The 22,479-nt window shown below is 49.5% G+C and overlaps 3 protein-coding genes across 4 annotated transcripts in view; 2 read left to right on the top strand and 1 right to left on the bottom strand.

Moving 5' to 3' along the window:
• Positions 1 to 3,106, bottom strand: part of LOC125954206 (protein flightless-1) — a 6,035-nt gene extending 2,929 nt beyond the window's left edge. The window contains exons 1-3 of the mRNA XM_049684306.1: positions 2,654 to 3,106; positions 1,752 to 2,101; positions 1 to 1,680 (exon numbers count right to left, since the gene is read on the bottom strand). The exon at positions 1 to 1,680 is cut by the window's left edge and continues 1,227 nt beyond it. Coding sequence (XP_049540263.1) covers positions 1 to 1,680; positions 1,752 to 2,101; positions 2,654 to 2,716 — 2,093 coding nt within the window. The 5' untranslated portion in view covers positions 2,717 to 3,106. The remainder of the gene's footprint in view (positions 1,681 to 1,751; positions 2,102 to 2,653) is intronic.
• A 582-nt stretch (positions 3,107 to 3,688) lies between these two features.
• On the top strand, positions 3,689 to 7,553 carry LOC125954208 (pre-mRNA-splicing factor ATP-dependent RNA helicase PRP16). The gene is made up of 4 exons (XM_049684307.1): positions 3,689 to 4,317; positions 4,400 to 6,570; positions 6,655 to 6,796; positions 6,869 to 7,553. The coding sequence occupies exons 1-4, from the start codon at positions 3,839 to 3,841 to the stop codon at positions 7,461 to 7,463; spliced, it is 3,387 nt and encodes a 1,128-aa protein (XP_049540264.1). The 5' UTR covers positions 3,689 to 3,838; the 3' UTR covers positions 7,464 to 7,553.
• A 181-nt stretch (positions 7,554 to 7,734) lies between these two features.
• LOC125954213 (SH3 domain-binding protein 5 homolog) lies at positions 7,735 to 21,473 on the top strand. 2 transcript variants are annotated; one of them, XM_049684318.1, is made up of 5 exons: positions 7,735 to 8,527; positions 11,434 to 11,496; positions 14,845 to 15,141; positions 15,813 to 15,896; positions 19,861 to 21,473. In XM_049684318.1, the coding sequence occupies exons 1-5, from the start codon at positions 8,462 to 8,464 to the stop codon at positions 21,013 to 21,015; spliced, it is 1,665 nt and encodes a 554-aa protein (XP_049540275.1). In that variant the 5' UTR covers positions 7,735 to 8,461; the 3' UTR covers positions 21,016 to 21,473. The 2 variants fall into 2 exon arrangements, with proteins under 2 accessions (XP_049540275.1, XP_049540274.1); XM_049684317.1 differs by lacking the exon at positions 7,735 to 8,527 and adding an exon at positions 10,727 to 10,933.
• Positions 21,474 to 22,479: the final 1,006 nt, after the last annotated feature.

Raw genomic sequence — 22,479 nt, 5'->3', positions numbered from 1 at the left:
TCGGCCTTTGTTTTCCGCTCGTGCTTGTTGATCTTTTCCGCCGTGAAGCGGGCCTTCGATTTAAGTGTGTTCTTCGAGCGCAAACCGTACCACACAAACAGGTTCATTCCCGTGTCAAGCAGAAACACGTGGTTCGGATCGAGCGATCGATGCGAAACGGGCACTGGTTCGAGATGGATGTTGGCGCCGGCATCGTGTACCCGGTACAGCCGCACAATGTAGGCCGCATTTTCGATTGTATAGAAACCGGTCTGTGTGCGACCTCCCTCGATGTACACCACGTCGGCATCAAACAGTGCCAGAAACTCGTCCGACTCATCGCCCTGCTCTTCCCGTATCGTGCGACACCGGGCACCGAGGTAGTTGCGCAGATTGACGGCATGGATCGCGGAGCAGGCTCGCTTATCCAGCGTGGCCTTCGATCCGATCCAGAAGAAAATTTCCCACGACAGCTGGCCACTGTCGTCGTAGCTCGTCTTCAGCACAATATAGCAATCACCTTCGTAGAACTTGCCGTGCGCCACTTCCTCGATCTTGTTGGGCAAGAAGTTCTCGATCTCCCACACCGTAAGCCCCGGGCATTGGCCGTCTTCGTCTTCGAAGATCTCCGAATAGTCGACCGGTGGCTTCTCGAGCGATTCATCCCAACGTTTCGGTTTCAGTTTCTCCATCCGATCGCCTTCCTCGTCATCGCCCAGCCCGGACGCGTGCTTATCCTTTGCCACATCCTGCATGCCTTTAAGTATCTTGGCCGAGTCCTGGTTGTCGGTGGAATCGTTGCGTGCCCCTCGCCGTAGGCGAAGTTTGCGGGCAATCGGATCCTTGCCACCATTCGCCGCACCCTGCACCTGCGGTGGCACATTTGCTCCAGCCAGGCGGAGCTGTGTTTGAAGCGAAAAGTCAATATTGTAGAACGCCAACCCATCGCCCCGTTGCGCCTCGAGTGGCTTCGGTGGCATCACCAGATCCGGATTGTTGCGCAGATCCAGCTGCTCCATGTCCGTCAGCAGGTGTATCGCTTCGGGCAGCGTGATCAGCCGGTTCGAGCTGAGGTTAAGCTTCTTGAGGGAACCGCAACCGCGGCACAAACCCTCCGGTACCATCTCGAGCAGATTGTTCGAAGCCGAGAACACCTCGAGCGCACTCAGCTTCCCGATGCCGGACGGAATGCCCTCAAAGTTGAGCAAATTATCGTTCACGTGCAGCCGGCGCAGGTGCTGCAGTTTACATATCGCAGCCGGCAGAGCGGTCAGCTTGTTGCGGGACAAATTTAACGACTCAAGCTTCGCCAGGTTCTCGATCATAGGTGACAGCTCCTCGATTGCGTTATCGTTCAGGTGCAGGCGTCGCAGATTGGCCAGGTTGTACAGTGCCCCCGGTACCTTCGACAGCTCGTTTTGCGAGAGATCCAGCTCCTTCAAATTGGACAGACTGTCGAGCGAAGCCGGAAAGTTGTTGATCGTGCGCTGCGTGTTGCGCATCTGCAGGCAGACCAGGTTCTGGAGCGAAGGTAGCTGGCGCAGCTGGAACAGCTCAAGCGGGTTGTTGTTTAGGATGAGCGTCTGCAGGTTGGACAGTCGGCGCGTTTGTGGTGGCAGTGTTTCAAGCTTGTTGTTCGACAGATCCAAAAACAACAGATCAGTCAGATTGATGAACAGCGACGGTGGAATGGCTTCGATTCTGGAAGAAAGAGGAATTAAGTTAAGGCGACCTGTAAAAAAGCGGCTAGTCGAGTGGCACACGATACGCACTGATTGTTGCTCAAATTGAGCACCAACAACGATTTGGTCTTTTCCAGGCCCTCCGGCACCTCCTTCAGGCGATTGTACGATAGATCCAGTGTGGTGAGCTCCTCCAGTTCAAACAGATCGGACGGAATGGCATGACTTTTGATCTTGTTCCGACGAACGTTCAGCGATCGTAGGCAGCTTAGCTCACTCAGCTGCCCAAACAGCTTCTCTATCCGATTGCTCTTCATCGACAGGTGCTCCAGTTTGACCAGCTTGCCCATCTCGTCCGGGACGTCCGACATGCCGGTACGGTCCAGCTTGAGCCACTGGACGCCCGACATGTGTTTGATGTTTTTCGGAAATCTTTCACCCTGAAACGAACACGGGAATACAAACAGATCAATGCTAAAGTCAATGCCATACTCGATCGGTTCGCTCTACGCCAAGCGCGGTTCGGCGTTTGGCAATGCATACTCTCGACGCCTCGGCCCGCGCTCGGTATTTCGTTGCGATCGATTAGAATGACAAACATTTAACCCTTTGCGCGCTTTGCGGGCAAGATAACGAGCGGGTATCTTCGATAACTGACTAGCAACCGGCCGCCGCCCCAAACCCGTATCTCGCCAAACCCCATTACCACGGACTTCCTAAAACAAAGCCGGCTAGGACGAAAATAGACTTCTTGTAGAAGCAAGAAATTACGAGAGATGGGAGGTGGGTGGGGCGCGAACGACCGGGCCTAGAAGTATGTCAACCCCGTTTTCATACCGTGCCACAGTCCGTGGCCCCCCTTTCCAAACCAGCCGATTGCGTGCGCCGGAATTTGATGGAATTTAACCGGAGATCCGTAGGAAATCGGCATCGAGCACCGATGCACCGGAGTTGAAAAGAGAAGAAAAGAAACAATGCAGAGACCAACTTACGCTGAAGTCATTGTTGGTGAAGTCAATTCCCCGCACGAACGGCAAGACACCTGTAGTGCTCATCGTTGTCTGTTGTTTTGGTATTTCTCCGCCTCTTCCGTTTTCCTTCGCTGCACCTCGCTTCGGGGGCTAGGTGCGCTTTTTTGCCTTTTTTATGCTTCACTTGTCGTCGTCGCCGTGCTGCACAGCGATGCGACCGACCGATCGGCGGATGATGCACCCGTCGTTACCCCCGCCGCCTGGCCTGCTGTGCGTAAAGGCAGGCTGCTGTTCTGTTCCTCTTGGGCGGTGCGTGTTTTTGGCGACCACCATCCAACGAACGATAGCAAAACTCGTATCACACGGCTTGCTACGATCGAACCATTTGTGCGTTAATTATCGCGGGCACTTTAATTCTCGATCTTTTATGCGAAATTTTCTGACCTCACTCGTCGTCCTCGTCGTCGTCGTCGTCCAACTACCACCACCCAAGGTACTTTAAAAAGACAGGTAGCTTTATGCAGAACAAATCCCCGATCGTATTTTAGAAAAAACTTCAGAGTTTGACATTCGTGGGATGGTGGGATGTTTACTTCGGGAACGCTATTTTCGGAGCTGTTTTCGCTTTTCTGTGGTATTACGACAGTTAAAATTCACGAAAAGTGGCACGAAAGTTAAAGTTTATGCAAATATTCTCAAAATTCTTCCTAGTGTTTCAATATGGTATCGGTCCGTAGGTCTTGCCACCCGGCCTAGAACAAGAGCTAGCTAGCGTTCCTGGACCGTGCTCACTCGCTGTAACACACAACTCGGTCGCTCGAATGATCTTAAATAGAGAGATGAATCATTTAAACATTCGAAAAAGAGTGAAATCAGGTACTTTCCCTGATAAAACCACCAAACTTGCCCACATCTTCTTCTTCTTCTTCTTGAAACTCACGTGGTTTTGTTTATAAAAGCGCCCTCCTATGAATGTCAAACAAATTCAAAATGGTGACCTGTCAAAGCGGTTAAGATGCTACCTGTCTTTTTAAAGTACCTTGCGCTGAAGGAAAATTGCGCTGAATAGTGCTGAATGTGAAACGTCAGCGCAGTTGTAAACAAACGGAAATCCGCTGAATGTGTCGGGAAATGGGTTTTGTTTGTGAATTTTAACTCCGACTCGGAAACTAAAAACCCGGGAATTACACAGGCGGACACACCGGAATGGAGCGTTTTAAGGCAACCGAACGGTTAAGGGCATCATCACCGGAGAAAGGTGGTTTGGTTGTGCGTAAAGAGAAGCGAAACGACGACGCGTTCAAAAAGCCCACACACTCGCTGCTTGGCCTTGATCGTCAGGCGGCGGCCCGCCGTGCGGAGCGGGCAGCCGCCGTTCGACCTTCGTTTTACGAGGAAGAGGACGATGACGGTGGCCGACGGGATCGCCGTACACCGAGGCGAAGAGACGGCGAAGAAGATGACGATCGTGATCGTTCCCGGAAGTACCGCAAACGCGCCTCAGAGACTCCTTCGTATGGTGGAGGTGTGAGCGATTTCGCACGGCGCCGGCTTGAGGAAAAGGAAGCACGACAACAGCGTGACCACCGCCGAAGCAGCGGTGGCCTGTACGCGTCTACTTCAAAGGGACGCTCACCGAAACGGTTCAAAGAGTCGACCCGATCGGTCTCGGAATCCAGGAGAAGGTAATTTCCCTTTAGATTGTGCCACCGAAAACGGCTTAAACGCGAAACAATAACTTTCCGTCTTTCCTCCCACCTTTTGCAGTACATTCTCACGTTATGAACCGAGTACACCGCGCGGTGACCGTCGCGGTAAAGCGAATGTTAGTTCCAGTTGGACAGATGATGAGGATGACGAGGAAGGTGGTGGTAAACGGATGTCATCATGGGACTATCCGACACCCAAACCATTCCAGGGCACGACAGAGCTAACCGAAGCGGATCGCGAACGTTGGCGCGAGGAGCAGCTGCGTCTCGATCGCGAATGGTACGGTAGTGACGATGAGCGGCAGATGAACGAATACTCCGAGCTTAATTCGGAGTATCTGCAGAAACGCGAGCAGCAACAGCAGCAGTCACGTACCAATCGGCGCATCTCGGCCCAGCAGCGCCAGATCAACAAGGACAACGAGTTGTGGGAGAAAAATCGGCTGCTTACCTCCGGTGTCGTAATGTCGGTTAACGTGAGCGAAGACTACGACGAGGAAGCGCTCGAGCGTGTGAATCTGCTGGTGCACAACACCGTGCCACCGTTTCTCGATGGTCGGATCGTGTTCACGAAGCAACCGGAACCGGTCATACCGGTGCGTGAACCCACGAGCGATATGGCGATCAACGCTCGCAAGGGTAGCGCACTGGTCCGTACGTTCCGTGAGCTGAAGGAGCGTAAACGTGCCCAGATGAAACACTGGCAGCTGGGCGGCACGAAACTGGGCAACATTATGGGGGTCGCAAAGGAAAACGATCCGCAGGATGAGCGGGTTGATGATGAGTCGTACGATTCGCGTAAAGATCAAAAGTACGCCGACCATATCGGTGGTGACAGTGCGCAGGGTGATGCGGAGTTTGCCTCACGTAAAAGAAACATCCAGCAGCAGCGCCGATCGTTGCCCGTGTTTGCGGTACGTCAGGATCTGTTGAATATTATTCGTGAAAACTCGATCATCATCATCGTGGGAGAGACGGGCAGTGGTAAGACGACCCAGCTGACGCAGTATTTGCACGAAGATGGCTACAGCCGGCACGGTATGATCGGATGTACCCAACCTCGGCGAGTCGCCGCCATGTCGGTGGCAAAGCGTGTCTCGGACGAGATGGCTAAACCGCTCGGTCAGGAGGTTGGCTATGCGATCCGTTTCGAGGACTGTACGAGCGATGCGACGGTGATCAAGTACATGACCGATGGTATATTGCTGCGCGAGAGTTTGCGAGATAAGGATCTGGACACGTACAGTGTAATCATCATGGACGAGGCGCACGAGCGATCACTTTCGACGGATGTGCTGTTTGGTTTGCTGCGTGAAATCGTTGCCCGTCGCCGGGATTTGAAGCTGATCGTTACCTCAGCCACGATGGATGCGGGCAAGTTTTCGACCTTCTTCGGTAACGTCCCGACATTCACGATCCCTGGTCGTACCTTCCCCGTGGATGTGTTCTACGGGAAGACCGTTTGCGAGGACTACGTCGATGGTGCGGTGAAGCAGGTGCTTCAGATACACCTGCAGCCAACGGAGGGCGATATACTGGTGTTTATGCCCGGTCAGGAAGACATCGAGGTGACGTGCGAAGTACTGGCAGAACGGTTGGGCGAAATCGACAACGCACCGGCCCTCTCCATTCTACCCATCTACTCGCAGCTACCGTCCGATCTGCAGGCTAAGATCTTCCACCGTTCTGCGGACGGAACGCGCAAGTGTGTGGTGGCCACGAACATTGCCGAAACTTCGCTAACCGTGGACGGTATCTCGTACGTGATCGATTCCGGGTACTGTAAGCTGAAGGTCTACAATCCGCGCATCGGTATGGACGCGCTCCAGATCTATCCGATCTCGCAAGCGAACGCTAACCAACGGTCGGGTCGTGCCGGTCGTACCGGGCCGGGTCAAGCGTTCCGGCTGTACACCGAGCGGCAGTACAAGGATGAGCTGCTGCACCTGACGGTACCGGAGATACAGCGTACCAACTTGGCCAACACGGTGCTGTTGCTGAAATCGCTCGGTGTTGCCGATCTGCTGCAGTTTCACTTCATGGATCCCCCTCCTCAGGACAACATTCTGAACTCGTTGTACCAGCTGTGGATTCTGGGTGCGCTCGATCACACCGGAGCGCTGACACCGCTCGGGCGACAGATGGCCGAATTTCCACTCGATCCCCCGCAGTGTCAGATGCTGATCGTGGCCAACGATATGGGTTGTAGTGAGGAGATATTAATCATTGGTAAGATACTATGCGCAAGCAATGATTCTTTTACTTTCTCACTAACAAACGGTTGTTCTCGGTTCTCTACCTGTTACTTTCCAGTGTCGATGCTATCAGTTCCGTCAATCTTCTATCGACCGAAGGGACGTGAAGAGGAAGCGGATGGTGTCCGTGAAAAGTTCCAAGTGCCCGAATCGGACCATCTAACCTATCTGAACGTTTACCAACAGTGGAAGATGAATAAGTAAGTTCGTGCAAAAGGCCTGGCACATGCTTGCAGATTCAATAACCCTCCTTTAACCTGTTCTCTCGCCAGATACTCGGCCTCGTGGTGTAACGAGCACTTTATTCACGTGAAAGCAATGCGCAAGGTGCGTGAGGTGCGCCAACAGCTGAAGGACATCTACAGCCAGCAGCAGCGCCTGAAGCTAAACTCTTGCGGAACCGATTGGGATGTGGTGCGGAAGTGCATTTGTTCCGCGTACTTCTACCAGGCCGCCCGGCTGAAGGGTATCGGCGAGTACGTGAACCTGCGTACCGGTATGCCGTGTCATCTGCATCCTACCTCGGCCCTGTACGGGCTCGGTACCACACCGGATTACGTTGTGTACCACGAGCTGATCATGACGGCCAAAGAGTACATGCAGTGTGCGACGGCTGTCGATGGGCACTGGTTGGCCGAGTTGGGACCGATGTTCTTCTCGGTGAAGGAAACGGGCAAGAGCAACCGGGACAAGCGCCGCCAAGCCGTCGAGCATCAGAACGCCATGGAGGTGCAGATGCGGGAGGCACAACAACAGATGGAGCAGCGTCGGTTGGACGAGGAGACCAAGCAACAGCTCGGTATCAAGCAGGAGATTGTAACGCCGGGTGCAACACCCCGTCGCACCCCGGCGCGCATTGGGCTGTAATTCCTAGGGTCTGCCACGGCTGCCAGCGACCCAATTGTTAGGTTCGGTTTAAATGCAACCATCGTAATGCCCTATGAATAAAACTGTGAACAAAACCAATAATGCTCAGTTTTCTACAAAATAAATCACGTGGCCGTTATGGATTTGTCAGCAATTTGGCGCTCTCGTCTAGCGGTCGCTTAACATCTCGCTTGAACGCTTCACCCACTTATATGTATACCAGTGTATATAACAGTGTGTTATATGTATTTTTGTGCTGGCCGTCGAACGGAGAGGTGGTGGCGCGTCTACTAATAACTTCCTCCTCGTCGTCCGGGAAAGGATTATTAGTGGTGCGGAATTTCTGTAAATATCTTTTGCTGCACCGAACCACAACACACCTCAACGTTCGTTTTGTGCGCGATCCGTGAAACCCTCGTTCGGTGCAGATTATCAGCAGCAGCCAGATGATCAAATCGTGATGTAAAGCGAGTGTGACGCATCTCTTTCTTTGTGCGTAAGAGTGCGGGAAAGGAATCCCGAAAGATACAAAACCCCATCAAAAGCTCCTTCGCGAAGACGGCTGCTGCTGACCGTAGTGTTTCTTCTTTTCTTGCTCAAAATCCGCTGTTGTCTTCTTAGTTTCGCTTTTTGCTTTCCTCACTTCGTTCGTGCGTCCGTGCGTCCGTGCGTGCGAGTGTGTGTGTGCGCGGGTGTTTGTGGTGGCCTTTTGCCTTTTCGGTGCTATTTTTAAAAAAAAGGTGTGCGTCGTTCATCCCCGCCGTGATTATCAGCTTGGTCGGGGCTCGGTGGCGGTCCCCTCTCAACACGCATTGTTGTGGGTGGTACCATCCATCACCTGCCTCAGTGCCGAACGGCGAAACATGAAATCATAGTTGGCTCACGAAAGAGAAAAAGGGGAGCAGCAGAGTAGGCTGTGCGAGCAAAACCGTGCCCCACCGGAGTCCGAGTTTGGTAGACGACATCGAAATCACATCAAGTGGCCCCCAGACGGCATCATGGCTACGACCAAGAAGGATAGCGAAGAACCGGAAGACAGCACCGAGCTGGACCCACGGATACAGGTACTGTAGATAAACGGACCGGAAGTTCCGGCGCGAACGGAGATTCACCATTATGTCACTGGTCGCGGGAATGTCAACAACGCACTCGTGGAGTACGCGGGACAGTTCGTAATACCACTTGTCCGCGAAGAAGAATGAAATGCTGGAAAGTCCGTCAGCTGATGGCCGGGTTTGTTGAAGTACCCGAGAGAGAGGCTGGCCATTCCCGGGCACACAAAGCGCACGGATCGATAAGCTATCAAGTGACAGGCCACCAGGTGTCTGTCGCTCCGCGGAGAAGAAACAAAGGAGGAGCGGTGGCCCTTACCTTATCAAATTGACGCGCGTATCGCTCATTGGCGTAAGGCTTTTCCGTCCGGGTGGGGAGGAAAGTTCACCCACCAGATGGGCCATCCTCACTTTTAACGACTTAAGCTTTGCACCCTTAGCGGCTGGCATACGAGCGAGTAGTCGGCCATCAGAAGGTGTCAAGCTGGCCATCAATCCACATCGGCCGAGTGCGTCAGACGGACGGAATAGCAGCGAAGACTTTTTTGAAGCCTATCAAAGGCAGTGAAAGGTTACATACCTGGACCTGGTCGTTGGCGGCATTCGGTTTGTGGGCCAAACGATCAAATCACTCCCCAGCATAGTTTCTCTTTGTCATATCATGCTGTCATCTTTCGAATTTTGGTTTTTAGATTTGCAATCGAAGATACCATCGATTATGAACAGCACACGGTTCGTTCAGCAGCAGCTTCAAACCTGTGCGCCCATTCCGTTACAGGCCATTGCCCTGCTTGCAGTGCGCCAGGAACCGGACAGGGGTGAGCCTATGAAGTCACCCTAAGCCCTTTTAACGGTTCTAGCTGGAAGCGGATTTCTCAGGCTCTCAAGCAACGAACAAACCAACCAACAAGATGCACGGTCTCCGGTTCCTTCTCTTTCCACTGCGTTTGCTGCTGGTGCTTCATGTTTACCTGCACGGGAGGAGAAGCACCGAAGAGAAAAAGGCGAAAATCCCAAAAGGTTATGCTCGTTTTTGTTCCAGCTTCTCACCGTAGGGGAATGGTAAAGGACAAGTTTCTGATCATCCGACTCCAGGAAAGGCCCGCCATCTGTTAGCTCGTTCCTCGGCAGGCCGATGCATGAATGGGCATCCCGACGGCCGTACGTACGCTCGCTCGTTCTTTCCATTCGCCCAGAACCGGTTTTGTCGGGTGGCGGGATGCCCGTCAACCAGCGAGAGGATGCTATGAGCGGATGGTGTGATCGCAACCCACAACCTCTGTTCATGGCTGCGAACACAAACACACCATACGGACTGATGGTTCGCCTCAGGCAAACGTGCTCGACTATTACGATCACAGCAACCATTCTTCCTAACACAGTAAACCTCACGGATCTACGAAACTACCCAGCACACTGAAGCAGTTTGCTGTGGAGATCATCGCGATCCGCTTCAACATCATCATCATCGTCATCATGATCACCGTAGAGACAGCACCGTGCCCTGGGAACCAAAACCGGCACTAATGACGCCGCAACGGCTTGAATTCGGATGCGCAATCCGCGAGTTAAGGTTGTAGTTATTCCGGTCTCGGACGGTGTGCCGCCGCCAGCAGCCACACGCGCGTGTTGGGTTGGGTTGGCTCATCAAAATGCGCGTACCCCGCGAGCGTCGCGTGGTGCGCCCTCATCCATGAGGGGGTTGCTGCATGATGGATGGTTGTCTGCGGGCATATCGTTGAGTGTGCCCGATGCGAGAGGATAAAGCGAGATCGAACCATTTTGAACAATGGAATACATTAAGCCACGGTGGAGCAACTTTTCACCGGGAATCCAGGGAGAGAGTGAGAGAGGAGGTTTCACTGCTGCAACTGTGTTGGTACGGAGGATTCGCTCTTATCGATGTTATCAACCATTTTTGTTAAATGCGGCAGCATTAGTCATCGTACGGTTTGTCAGGTGTCTCTCGTCTTATCTCAGAAACACCCACACAATGCAACACACGGAATCGCACTTATTAAGCGATAGCAATCTCGATATCGTTGGTGCTGGTGTTTGTGGGCATCTTTCGAATTGTTTGGTCAAGAGCGATTGTTGCCAAACCCCATTTACTAGTTTTTGTTTGCTAGGACGATTGCATTGTGAAGTACATTCACGTGCAGGCGTTCAAGAGGGACTCGTCTATCTAGAGATCTAGAAAAACAACAGATTGTAGTTCCGCGACCGGGACCAGGTCCAACGCAGCACTGATCCTTGGTGTTCAGTTTTATATGTAACATTGGAGTGAAGTGACATCGAATTGAACAGTCCCGAAGCGCCATGGAGCTGCAAGAGGAACCACTACCAAAGATTGAGAGTTGCAATCAGCAGCGTACACCGTCCACGGTATCACTACCGAGCTTCAACGAAAGTGCGTTGGTTAGTCACAGTGTATCTTTTCTTCTGTTAGTTGCCACCGAGTCATCGGTACATTGATGCTGAAGGTGCGAATCTGGGTGTTAATGAGAGAACGTGGCACACCCCCCTGACGACACTCCGCGAGGGTGTAACATCCGACCGGGCGCCACAGTTGACGCAGTAGACGCTAATCCGTAGCTCACGATATCCCCAAACCACACATGTCACATGCTGCATGGCTGGGTAGAAACTAATCGATAAGACGTTGCAGTGGCCTCGTTGCAGTTCCTCTCCCTGGCTGTGTGCTAGATTTAACAAGTTTCTTGGCAGCATTGTTCAACCGGAGATAGGGTTTTGGGACTAGAGACATCTCTCGAGAAGTCACGCTTGGCCAACCGCCAGCTAATTAAGCTTTAACGTGCTCTTATTGCGTACTGCAGTTATTGAAAAAGGGATTGCATTGTATAACAGTTAATTGAAAAAGCAAAACCACGCTAACAAACTATTGCCTTTCTTTACAGATTGAACTGGAGAATCTTAACACGGCAACGGACGATATTAACAAACTGGAGATAGAGCTAGAGGTAAGTTCGTGTCCCAATGCATTGAAGCACTAGGTACTAAGGGCGAGCCATGCCACTGAACGATTAGCATAAAGCGAAATGGAAGGTAAAACGTTAAAGGACGAAATGGTATTAATACCCCATCGTTCCATCGTCTCATGATCGCATGACAGAAGAAGGGATTTATGTTACTAAAGCACCTGGCTGGGTTCATTAGCAGCAGCAGGGTTGAGAACAGTCAAGGCCAGATGATGGTGTACTACCTCAATGACCGTTCGTCTAACCATAAGCTCAGTTCAACAACTATAAATCCCGCAATGCGCGTCTGCAATCGGGGCATATAGTTTCTATCGGTTCTGCAGGAACCAGGGCAAAGGTTTCTATCCCAAGCAGCCGCTGCCACTTCTTGCGCTACCGTCTGATCGCGGTTGAAGATTATACTTTTCACCCAAGCCAGCTACCACCACCTCTTCCAACAACACCCATTAATCTGCCGAACACTTGCGCATTTGCCGCTTCCTACTTTCTCCACACAGCACAACGGCGGTTACGGGCAAATCGATAAAGGTCAACCTATTTTATGTTATTGTGGCCAGCCGGTCAAATGAAATGTGGAAGGTTACATAAAACCGCCTCCCGTTTTTCCATGTTAGTCCATTGGACACTATGGTTGTAGTGTGGAGCATCTGGGCCAAGCGTAGCGAGTACCGAAGTATGGTGCGTAGTTTGTATTGCAATACCTCATACCACACACCTGAATAATGGCGGAAATATTGTGTTTCACTTTCCCAAGCATGTCAGATTGCATTTCGAGTGGCGTTAGAGAGCCCAGGGCTCCATAGGGCTCCTCTTTCACTCTTGATGACACACGTGAGGGCCGCTGGTTATTTAAAGGCCACACGACATTGTCGCTTCTTTCTGACGGTGTCGCCCCGTCAACCGCAAAAGTCTCGTGAGAAGAGTGTTCAGTTGCCTTGACCAGAATGTGGTTCTCTTTCGCCTCGCAAGCGGTTAAGTGTATACTTTTCAAGAACAAAAGCCGCACTTTTCATATACGGAGAAATATGAGTAACACATTCACGTAAACGCTCGTTGGATGCCTATCAAATGTGTAAAGGTAATGTCTAGTAAATCGGCTTACGGTGTACTGTTTCAAGCTCGCGATAGGTTCTCATTACGATACAATAGAGAATGATGACCCACTCGGCACATGAGTATATACGTGTGGGAACGACTGTAAATGGTGCTAATCGAATGCCGAATATCTTCTCCCGGACAATGGCCTGTCTTTGATGATCACATCACCGGCGTCATCGTGGGACGCGTGGTATTGGAATGTTCTAGCGAACGAATGAACGTTTGTTTGTTTATAGTAAGCATACTCACGCTTACTAAGCTCGTCACATCTTAACAGAGTGTTCGAGAAGAATTTATTAATCGCAAAAACGGTGATGAGCATCTGCCAATGAATGAAATCGTTGAAACAGCGCTTGTTTGCTAAATGCTGCTCTTGCGTCATCTATTAATGGCCTGGTGGTTAGTGTCAACATAAGCAACATTCGTTGCAATTGGTAAACAAATTACATTATTGACGTATCTCATGTTTTGATGGATGGTTGGGAGTGCCGATCGTCCACTATGAGGAATTCTGATTCCGATGAAACCGTAAGTCTGTGGAGGGTAATAAAATATGTTGTTTGTGGAATGTGTAGCATACGTTGGCCTCATTTCCAAATCAACCAATAACCGATTAATAAGCTTGGGCTGTTCTATTTTCGTTAAAAGAATGAGAAGCAAAATTTAAATTGTAATGTAATGTAAGCCTAAGGGATCACTCATCCTTACAAAAGTTCTAAATAAGTGTATAGCCACGCGTTGAGGATAAACAGTTTATTTTTATAAGGACAACACGATGAGATCTTCAATGGTTTAATTGGCAAAATCAACATTTTCAACATTGGTTTCAATAATCCTTGAATCGTGTGAGAGGAGGGCCTTCAGTAGCCCAAACCCCTTCCTTTTTCCATCTACAACCAATCGATAACCGATTTAACCTTAGGTGCTTTCAGCAGCTCGTTGCGTTTCGATTGCCGGTGCTACTGCCCCGGCTTCTATTGAGCCATGTGGGAAGTTGCCGGTTGGAGAAATATCGATTCGAGGTGGACGAGTGCCAAATGATTACGCAAACCGTGCAAAAATCTTGGGCCATCGATGGTGAACCACCATTACGTGAAGATGTTTTCCCCCCCAGTTAAGTTTCCTCGAAGAAAGTGTGTCGTCTCGGTTGCAACAAACCAATAGAGCTGGGAGGTCAAATTGTGCATCCTGTGCAAGGATAGGGTAACTTAATAGAAATAAAAATAGAGCATCCGCTTTCATCAAAGAAAGGCTTCACTAGCAGCACAACAGCACTACGCTCTATCTGGTATTCGTTGCGCCGCATACAGTTCAAAAGGGTATCTCAGTCGCTCCGGACACCTCCCAGGAAGCAACTGGGAGGGAAACATTTACATGTTTCCGCACGACAACGCTCGACTATCGGGGTTTCCCCTCGGTTCTTTTTATGGAGCAAATCGGTTGTCGCCGGAATAACCGTACACAAGAGACGAGCATTTAATTGGGACTTCATGCTGTATCACACATTCGCTGGAGCATGTCGCGGCACCAAAGGGTCCACGTAGCACCGCTACGCAAACATCATGTTGAACTACTGCCATCGTCTATCTTAGGCTCGTTTCCGCACTCTCTTCTTCTCTCGCTCTTTCCGTCACGGGATATGGATCTGGAGGGTTCGAAAGTGCACAGGTGGAGAAGAGTGAACGACTAAATTGGCAAACGGAAAGTGGCGACTTCAACGCAACAGCTAGCGCGAATGCATGGTCCCCTAGGGACGCAAAACGGGTCACCCTTGGGTTGGGTTCCTTGGAGCAGATAACAAGTCGAAAGACGCTAACAAAAAAAGCACGAACAAAGCTCAAGCTATACGCGTATATACATTGAATGTGATAAAATCCGCACACGAAGAACATAACACTGTAAAATTATCTATTCGTCAAGTAACTTTTCGATGCACATAGTGTAAACTCCTAGAACACTAACCATTAGTTTTTGTCTTACTCTCAGCATTGATCAGTACTCGTCAATTGGTCACACTTTCGGAATATTGCTCCCCTTGATACAATTGTCGACATTGCTTACTATGATTGTTTGAAAAGTAGATCAGCATTTCGAATAAATCTTGGATTTACAGTTTTAGATGATACTAAGCATTCTTGATTCGATCTAGGAGCTTCGACTATCATGATCCTACAGAAATTTATCGATCATTTAGCTCTAACACCTCTCATCTCTCTTTCTCCCTCTCTACAGGAAGCGAATTCGACCTTTCGGATACTGATGAACGAGTCGACCCGCCGATTGAAGCTCTCCTCGAAGAAGCTCGGCAGTTGCATCGAAAAGGCACGACCGTACTATGAGGCGCTCGAGAAGGCAAAGGTGGCCCAGCTGGAGTGTCAGGCGGCCACCCTGAAGTATCAGCGTGCGAACGAGATCCACGCGGCGGCCAAGGAAACCGTTGCGCTGGCCGAGCAGCGTTTCATGAGCAACTCGCACGAGTGGCAGTTCGACAATGCCTGGCAGGAAATGTTGAATCACGCCACAATCAAGGTACGGTACCAACTGCAACAAACTCGAATCCTCACCTGGGTGTGCGCCAGGTCTAACGACACTATCGGACAAATTAGTGGCCCGGACAATAACGTACAACCGAAATGAAGAGCACGTTAGTTCACCGCCGGTACGCTACTTCATCATGGCGCTTGCATGGGTTATGATGGAGAGATCCGTACATAAAACGGTTCCACTATAAAAAAAAAAAACAATATCAAATATAATAATTGTAAATGGACCCGGTGCCGGAGTTCCACTGTCGATTGAGGCCACGACCACGTTCGTCCGGGTACGCACCTGAAGTTGCCGTGCTCCACGTGCGTGTCTGTATGTTTTGTGCAGGCTATATAGGGTACCATAACTGCAACACACTCAGGACGTGAGTTGAGTCACAAGAACGTCTTTTTAAAAATTGAATCATCAGGCACGTACTAACCGCACATGCGGGTGCTAGGAGCCATTGGCATGAGTTCGTCGTGCCTGTGCTTGTGCGGCACGAGAAACGGAATTCGCTGATTCCGCATTCCTATCGGTAATTGGATGCAAGTTCGGTGCTCAGAACGTTCGTTTAGCTTGGAAGTTTGGGGTGGAATTCAATGAAGAGATCAATTGTGTAGCTAAATAAATTATTAATTCACTTTACGTTTGTCCGCTCTTTCCCCTTCAAGGTTATGGATGCAGAGAAACAGAAGGCTGAGAGTGGCGCAGAACATCAGAAGAAGGCGAAGGTGTTCGAGGAAGCAGAAAAGAAAGTAAGCATCTCACCGATTCTACTGTAGATGGGAATTAGAAATTCAAGCTCAGCGACAGAATAATGGGACATTACAAGCTTATGTTTGAAGGATACACCGCTCAACGGCATGCTGTTACACGTGAAGTGGCCATCGTTAATCGCATTACGTTCTCGTCGTTTACCATCTGCTATCCGATACAAAGCACACCTGTGGGCAGATCTTTTGTGTTGACACGGTTGCACGTGAACGCAAAACGTGTTACATACGCACCAGATGCACATTGTCACCGAAATAGAGTGACAGATCTGACGCTGCGTGTTGGTGGACCTACCTTTGGTCACCTCGTCGGGACGCGTGAACTGTCCCTGCGAGCTTTTCGTTTAAATGGCTTCACCGGTGGCGAATCGAGAGCGTGTGCACGCACGATGACACCCCTCCTTCCTCCCTAGTGGCGGCACTCCGAATCTCCTCGACCCACGGTACCATCACCCCAACTCGATAGATATGGTCGCTCTCCACATTTTACCAATCCCCCGCCCCTGGTGGTCGCTGCCGTGTTGGTGAAAGTGATTTTCATTCAACAGCAACATAGCTTGCAACATCATCATGCTCGTGCAAGCAGAAAGCGAACGAAGCGGAGAGAGAGAGGCCGAGCATGATGAGGAGGGGGCTCTGTGTATATGCGGGTGGACGTACGAGCAGGGTGATAGTGGCATGAATTCGCTTTCGCATGTTTCGATTCTCTTCCGGGCGGCGGGCTCCGAATAGTCGATCGCCGCCGCCTTTACAGTCGCCGTTCCCATGGCAGCCAACGACGCAGAGAGGACAAGGTTCGCGGCTCCACCTGAAACTAGTTTACTTCGAGCGCCGGAAGCGGTGAAGCGTGTTCGGCAGGCCATGCATCTGACGATCATCATTTTTGAAAGTAGTCAAATGGGTTGTTGCACTCCCCCCCCTTTGGTGGATCGAATCTCTTGAGAATTGCGGTTTATTGAGTATTGTGCTAGAAAAACTATCAACTTCCTACATAACCACCCCGAAAAAGGGCACCGGACGGTAAAGAGATTCCCACGCCGGGTCCATCTGATCGATCCAAATATCTTGCCCAAGCTACCATATAATTGCGTTGCATAAAAATATTACAACACTACAAAGAAGAGCATCATCTTGCCTTCGAACGACGCTAATGGTAATGGCATGCTTTCTTCGATCGACGGGCCTCTGGGCGCTCTGGTGAGAAAAGGTGTCGTACCGGTTGGTGTCTTATCGTTAGGGTATATGCGGTACTCCGTGAAAACCCAGTACACCTGAAAGCAGGTTTCCAGACCGGACGTGACTTGCCGATAAGGCATTTCATTTTAAACTTGGCGTTACACATCAAGTAAATTGGAAGGAGGATCGAAGGTGCTTTGTCAGTTTCATAGCGTCTTGGAAATAGTATTGTAGCAGAGTGGAAGGAGATGTAGGCAACCCAGGGGTAATTGTAGATGGTTTTATAATTCATTGGTATCTTTTGTAGTTTTGTATCACTACTAGAGTTGGAATAACTACATATCTTTAAATTTTCAATATGTATTTTTACAAAAAAAAGCCATTAACAGCATACAAGCGATTGTTTTTAATGATTGGTTTTAAACAACGCAATTTAAATAATAATGCTGGATTCGAGTTTCTATTATCGCCTCTAACATTAGATCAATGAATGATCACAGCCAAGGTCTACATTGTCTGGAAAAGAGAAACGTAAAACATTTTGCTCTGAACAGCATCTACGATACTGCCGGTTGACTTCATGTCTCCTCGACCTGTGGCGAGATCATAACCAACGACCATGCTGTGCAGCAAACGAGCATCATTTCCGATAGCGAAATGCGTCTATCGTATCATATTGTCCAGCCGGCGGCTAGTCGCGGCAACTATCCATTCAAATTCTATTCAGCTCTAACTTATGCTAACTTATGCGTATCGGTTCGACGCGCATCGCATACCCCAACAATGACTACTGCTGGCGTAGAAACAGGGTTGGCGAGAGAGGAAACCTCTAATTATGCTTCACAAATCCAGATGTCGTTCCGTGTCGTTGCATTCACGGTGTAACGGTGACGTTATGGTTTTGCTGCAACACAATGCGCGTATGTGTCCTGCTGGAATGTGCTTTGTAAAGGCATGGGGTATGGTTAGTTTAGAAATTTCTGCCCTATTCCATTGCTTCTGTAACCCTTATAGGCTCTGGTTATAGATGGAATAATTCTGCTGCAAAATAATCCAATTCCGAATCGATTAAATTTACAGCTTTTCATGTGATCAAGGAGTTGCACTATGAAAGTACATCTAAGTAGCAATTGGGATTGGCAAAGAAGACACATAATGATTTAGGTTAGCTGCCCATAAATGCTGTCGCTACACCGCTACAATTAAAAAAATATTGAGTTGTTTTTGGAACCAAATTGTAATTTTTTCGATCTATCACGTAACGGAATTCTTTTAGGGGGCTCCACGATTATTCCACGTTCATAAGTGAGTTGAATTTGAACACTTTGAAAAGTGCTGAAGTCACTTAAGTGATGTGATTTAACATAGTATAAACAAGAATAAGGGCATAACAGTTACACTTTGTTCTCCGATCCCATGGTGTGACATGATGGGTTTGTATGTGATTCAAAGTACTTCCAAGATAAAGTTCCATAAATTTGACTCCCCATTGCAAGACAACGCCCACGCGTGCGTTCGCCCGTTAATTCAATAAAATGGAAACTAATAGAAGTACTTTAATGTCTTTGAATGGTTTGTCTTTGAAATTGGGAATTTGGGAATTTGTCATTGAAGTATTTGAGCCCCCCAAAAGTGGAGGATTACTTACTTACCGCGAGTGTAAATTTTCGTCACAAAAGCCTCTCCTATGTTTTGAATGTTTGACTAGTTCGTCCTCGAGTTACAGTACCAGATCCCGGTCGGTTTCATCATCACCTGAACGAAACGAAGTCTGACTTAATTGGCAAATAATGCACCAGCAGTGGAACCATCAGCGCCTAGCTCCGACCCCCCGTTTTTTTTCCTCTACTTTTCTTCCGGTTCCGCGCTCAAACCGTAATTAGCCGACCAAGAAAAGCGGACTACCTTCCTTTAGCATTCGAGCGGGTACACTACTGACACAGCTTACCACAAACGAATCGTTACACCGTTCGTTGCGCAACGCAAGCTCCACAGACCACAACAAAACCCTTTACCCACACATCGGACCCTGGAGGAAATTGGTTAAGATGGCAAATGCATGAAAATGTCAATTATGTCAGTTGCCGTTTCTATAGAGACTGGGTGTCGGGGACCGTGTCGTTGGAGTGTACGGTACATCCGGCATCAGGGTGGTGTACGGTGGCTGAGCGCTGTGATCGTTACCATACCACCTCGCTCGAATCATGCGACAACAATGGCATATCGCGGCTTATTTGGCCGGCCGTCCGATCCGGTTTCACGTCATCTCCACCGTAGAAACCACATAACCGCATTGCTCGAAGCGGTTGCAAATAACAACATATTCGCATTTCTCCAACTGGAATTTGGACGTGTTGCACAGAATTGCTGTTGGATAATAGTGCAAAGGAGAGGTCGTTAGTTCGCTGGTACAGCCACTACAATACATGTACCTACACTTCACCTTGACAAACGCCATCAAGTTATACCCCAAGGCAATCGGCTAGATCTAGCACTCATAGTGTCGTTGAATGCTGAAGGCGAGAATTGATGCAGCAGCACCTTTCATAGCAGCGATGTGCAGCGAATAGCAAACGAAAGGCATTTTTTGATTTACTACCTTCCAATAAAACGCGAATTACTAGCCGAAAAGTGTACTTCTACTTCGAATCGATTTGCAATGAATTTTATATCAAAAGAGGGATTAAGAAGAGAATCATGAGTTTAGCTTGGTCTAAATAGATTGTTCGTCAGAAAACTAACCGACACTCTTGATTCTTTCCGCATACAGGTACAACAGCTAGAAGAACGATACCATCGAAGTATTCAAAAGTCGCGACCATATTTCGACGAGAAGCAGCTCTGCCAGGAGCAGTTGGAAGCTCAGAAGAGCCGCATCCAGCAGCTGGAGCAGCAGATACAGTCGGCCAAAACGGCATACAGTACGGCACTGCGTAACCTGGAGAAGATCAGCGAAGAGATCCACCAGCAGCGAGGGGACTTGAGCCAGGCCGCACCCTCCGGACCACGTGAACCGGGTGTTGGTGCGGAGCTGACTAATATTGTGCCGCCAGCATCATCGGCAGCGATGACAGCAACAACGAACAACGGTGCCCACCATTACCATCCGCACCACAACCACCACCACCATCACCACCATCAGCATCATAAGCCGTACAGCAACGGAAGCACGACGATGCCAGATATATCGAGCGAGCTGGACAAATGTGAGATCCACTCGGTTGGTAGCGTATCGGTGACGACGAGTTCCGCCGTTAGTGAGAAAGATCCCAACGAGGTGGATGACGATAGCGATGACTATCCGACGCTGAACGTCGATGGTGAAACGGCGACTGCCGATGATGATCTGCATCTAGAGCTGTTGCGCCAGAAGGTGCGCACCCTGGCCGTACGGCCGGTAGAGGGAGGTGATGGACAGCAGCAGGAGCAGGGCGTGTGGGAGCACGAACTGAACGCTACCGTCGACAAGCTCGATCATCTGATGATGATGCGCGAATGTTCGCGCAGTAGTGGATCATTCGGGAAGAGTGCTCGCAACTCGTCCGCTTCACCTGCGTCACCTGAGTGTGGTGCAGCAGCTGCGGCGACGGTGGCAGGTTTCAACAGTCTACCAAACACCCCGAAGCACTACCATCAGGTGGGGTCGGGATCGTTGGTCTCACCTGCTACGCCTCCCCACGAGCAGCAGCAGCAACAGGCGATCAAAATGTTCAAAAAGCTCGATCCGCTGCCACTGGCCAACGTGTCGATGTACGCTCTTCCAACGTATCTAAGCCAGGCGACGGCCACCGGCACAGGTGATGACGCAATCGGTGCAATGATCGTTAGCCCCGGTCAGCGAAACACGCTTCTGACGCCGATGGCCGATGGTGGTGAGACGCATTACGGTGCCGCGATTAAACCGAAGCGAAAGATGTCGATGTAAAGGATCTTCTCGGGTGCGTTGCGTATTATTAAGGGGAAGGCCGTATTGTGGCCTTTTGTCTTCCCTCCGTGAGGGGGTATCGGGAGTTTCGGTTTTTTTTAAATTCTACCCTACGTTACAACGTAAGATTCATATATATTAGAGAGACTTAGACGTATGAATATATATATTTTTTCCTGGGGTCATAGCGAAGAAGAAAGTGTCCTAACAGTGACATCAGAAAGGGAAGCGTTAGCTAAGTTTAAAGCAGATTCGTTGTTGTTTCGAAAAGAATAGCAATCATGTGTTTCATTTATCCGGGAGTTTAAACCGATTCGAATCGAGAGTTCCAGCAGACGGTAGAAGGTTGTTGGGGTTTAGGGGATGAGCCCGTCAACCAGCGAACTGTAACAGTACTAGAGCAAACACACACTGTGATTAGGAAGATGTGGTAATAGCCAGATATAGAAAAAAAACAAACCGGGTACTGACCGAATAAGGAGGATAGGAGTTGAGTGAGCAGCTAACTACCTTGTAACAGCTAACCAAGTACCCATAGAAGACTAATACTGAAAACAGAACAGAAAAATATCTTTTTAAAACTAACCGCGCAGGATGTACTACAAAAGATCAATCAAAGTAGTATCACTTTAACCTGATGCTTTCTCGATTGCTTTGATCTCCTGACTCCAGGCGGCGTTAGGAGTGTGCCGCTTGTTTCGGTCGACCATGGGGGCACAACATGTGCATGTTGTATGCTCTTCCCTTAGCATACTTGCTGAAGAATCGTTTTTTAGGGAGGCCCCTTCTTGGGACGGTGCATTTAACCTCTTCTCATATTTCATGTGTCGCTATACTCTGTGCATACAGACATATTGGATTGAATTTGAAACGCGAGTTTCACTTTGAAATTCTTTGTGAGGTTCGTTTCGTATTGATATAATATATCCCTAGGGATAACGTGGTGCCAGTATGTATGTAACTATCTTTTTTTCTCATATCTCTACTTAGCATCCTGTAGGTTTCACATGTGCATATCTGCATCTGTCGTGTAATCGACAGCGCAGCAAGAAGGCACATTCGAATGCGCGTGCGTGCGCCACAACCCGAGGGAGTAGAGGGAATGAAGGTGATTTTAACTATTAAGTGACAGGCAGCGAGAGTAACCGTATGGCAGGCGTAGCAGGCCAGGCTTTTCATAGCTGGAGCTTTTCCTACACGTGCTCTGAGCCCACGGTACAAAACACATTTGCCCGAAACACGATGCGCAGTAAATGTAGTTAAAGCAAATAGCACGGCCGAGTAGGAATAGAGTAGGCAGTACACCCTTGAGATAGCAAATGCGCTGCTGCTCGTAACCATAGGAACCGCGCTGCTTGCCGGGGTATACCCAACAGGTATCACATCGTTCGGAAGGCGGAAATACATTTTAAAAATCTATCCCATCCGTCTCATCACTACTTCTGCTGCCTGGATATGGGGAAA

The sequence above is a fragment of the Anopheles darlingi genome, chromosome 3 (assembly GCF_943734745.1).
Source record: "Anopheles darlingi chromosome 3, idAnoDarlMG_H_01, whole genome shotgun sequence".
NCBI classification, from domain to species: domain Eukaryota; kingdom Metazoa; phylum Arthropoda; class Insecta; order Diptera; family Culicidae; genus Anopheles; species Anopheles darlingi.
Note: the sequence above shows the minus strand (reverse complement) of the source record. Positions and strands in the feature narration are given on the sequence as shown.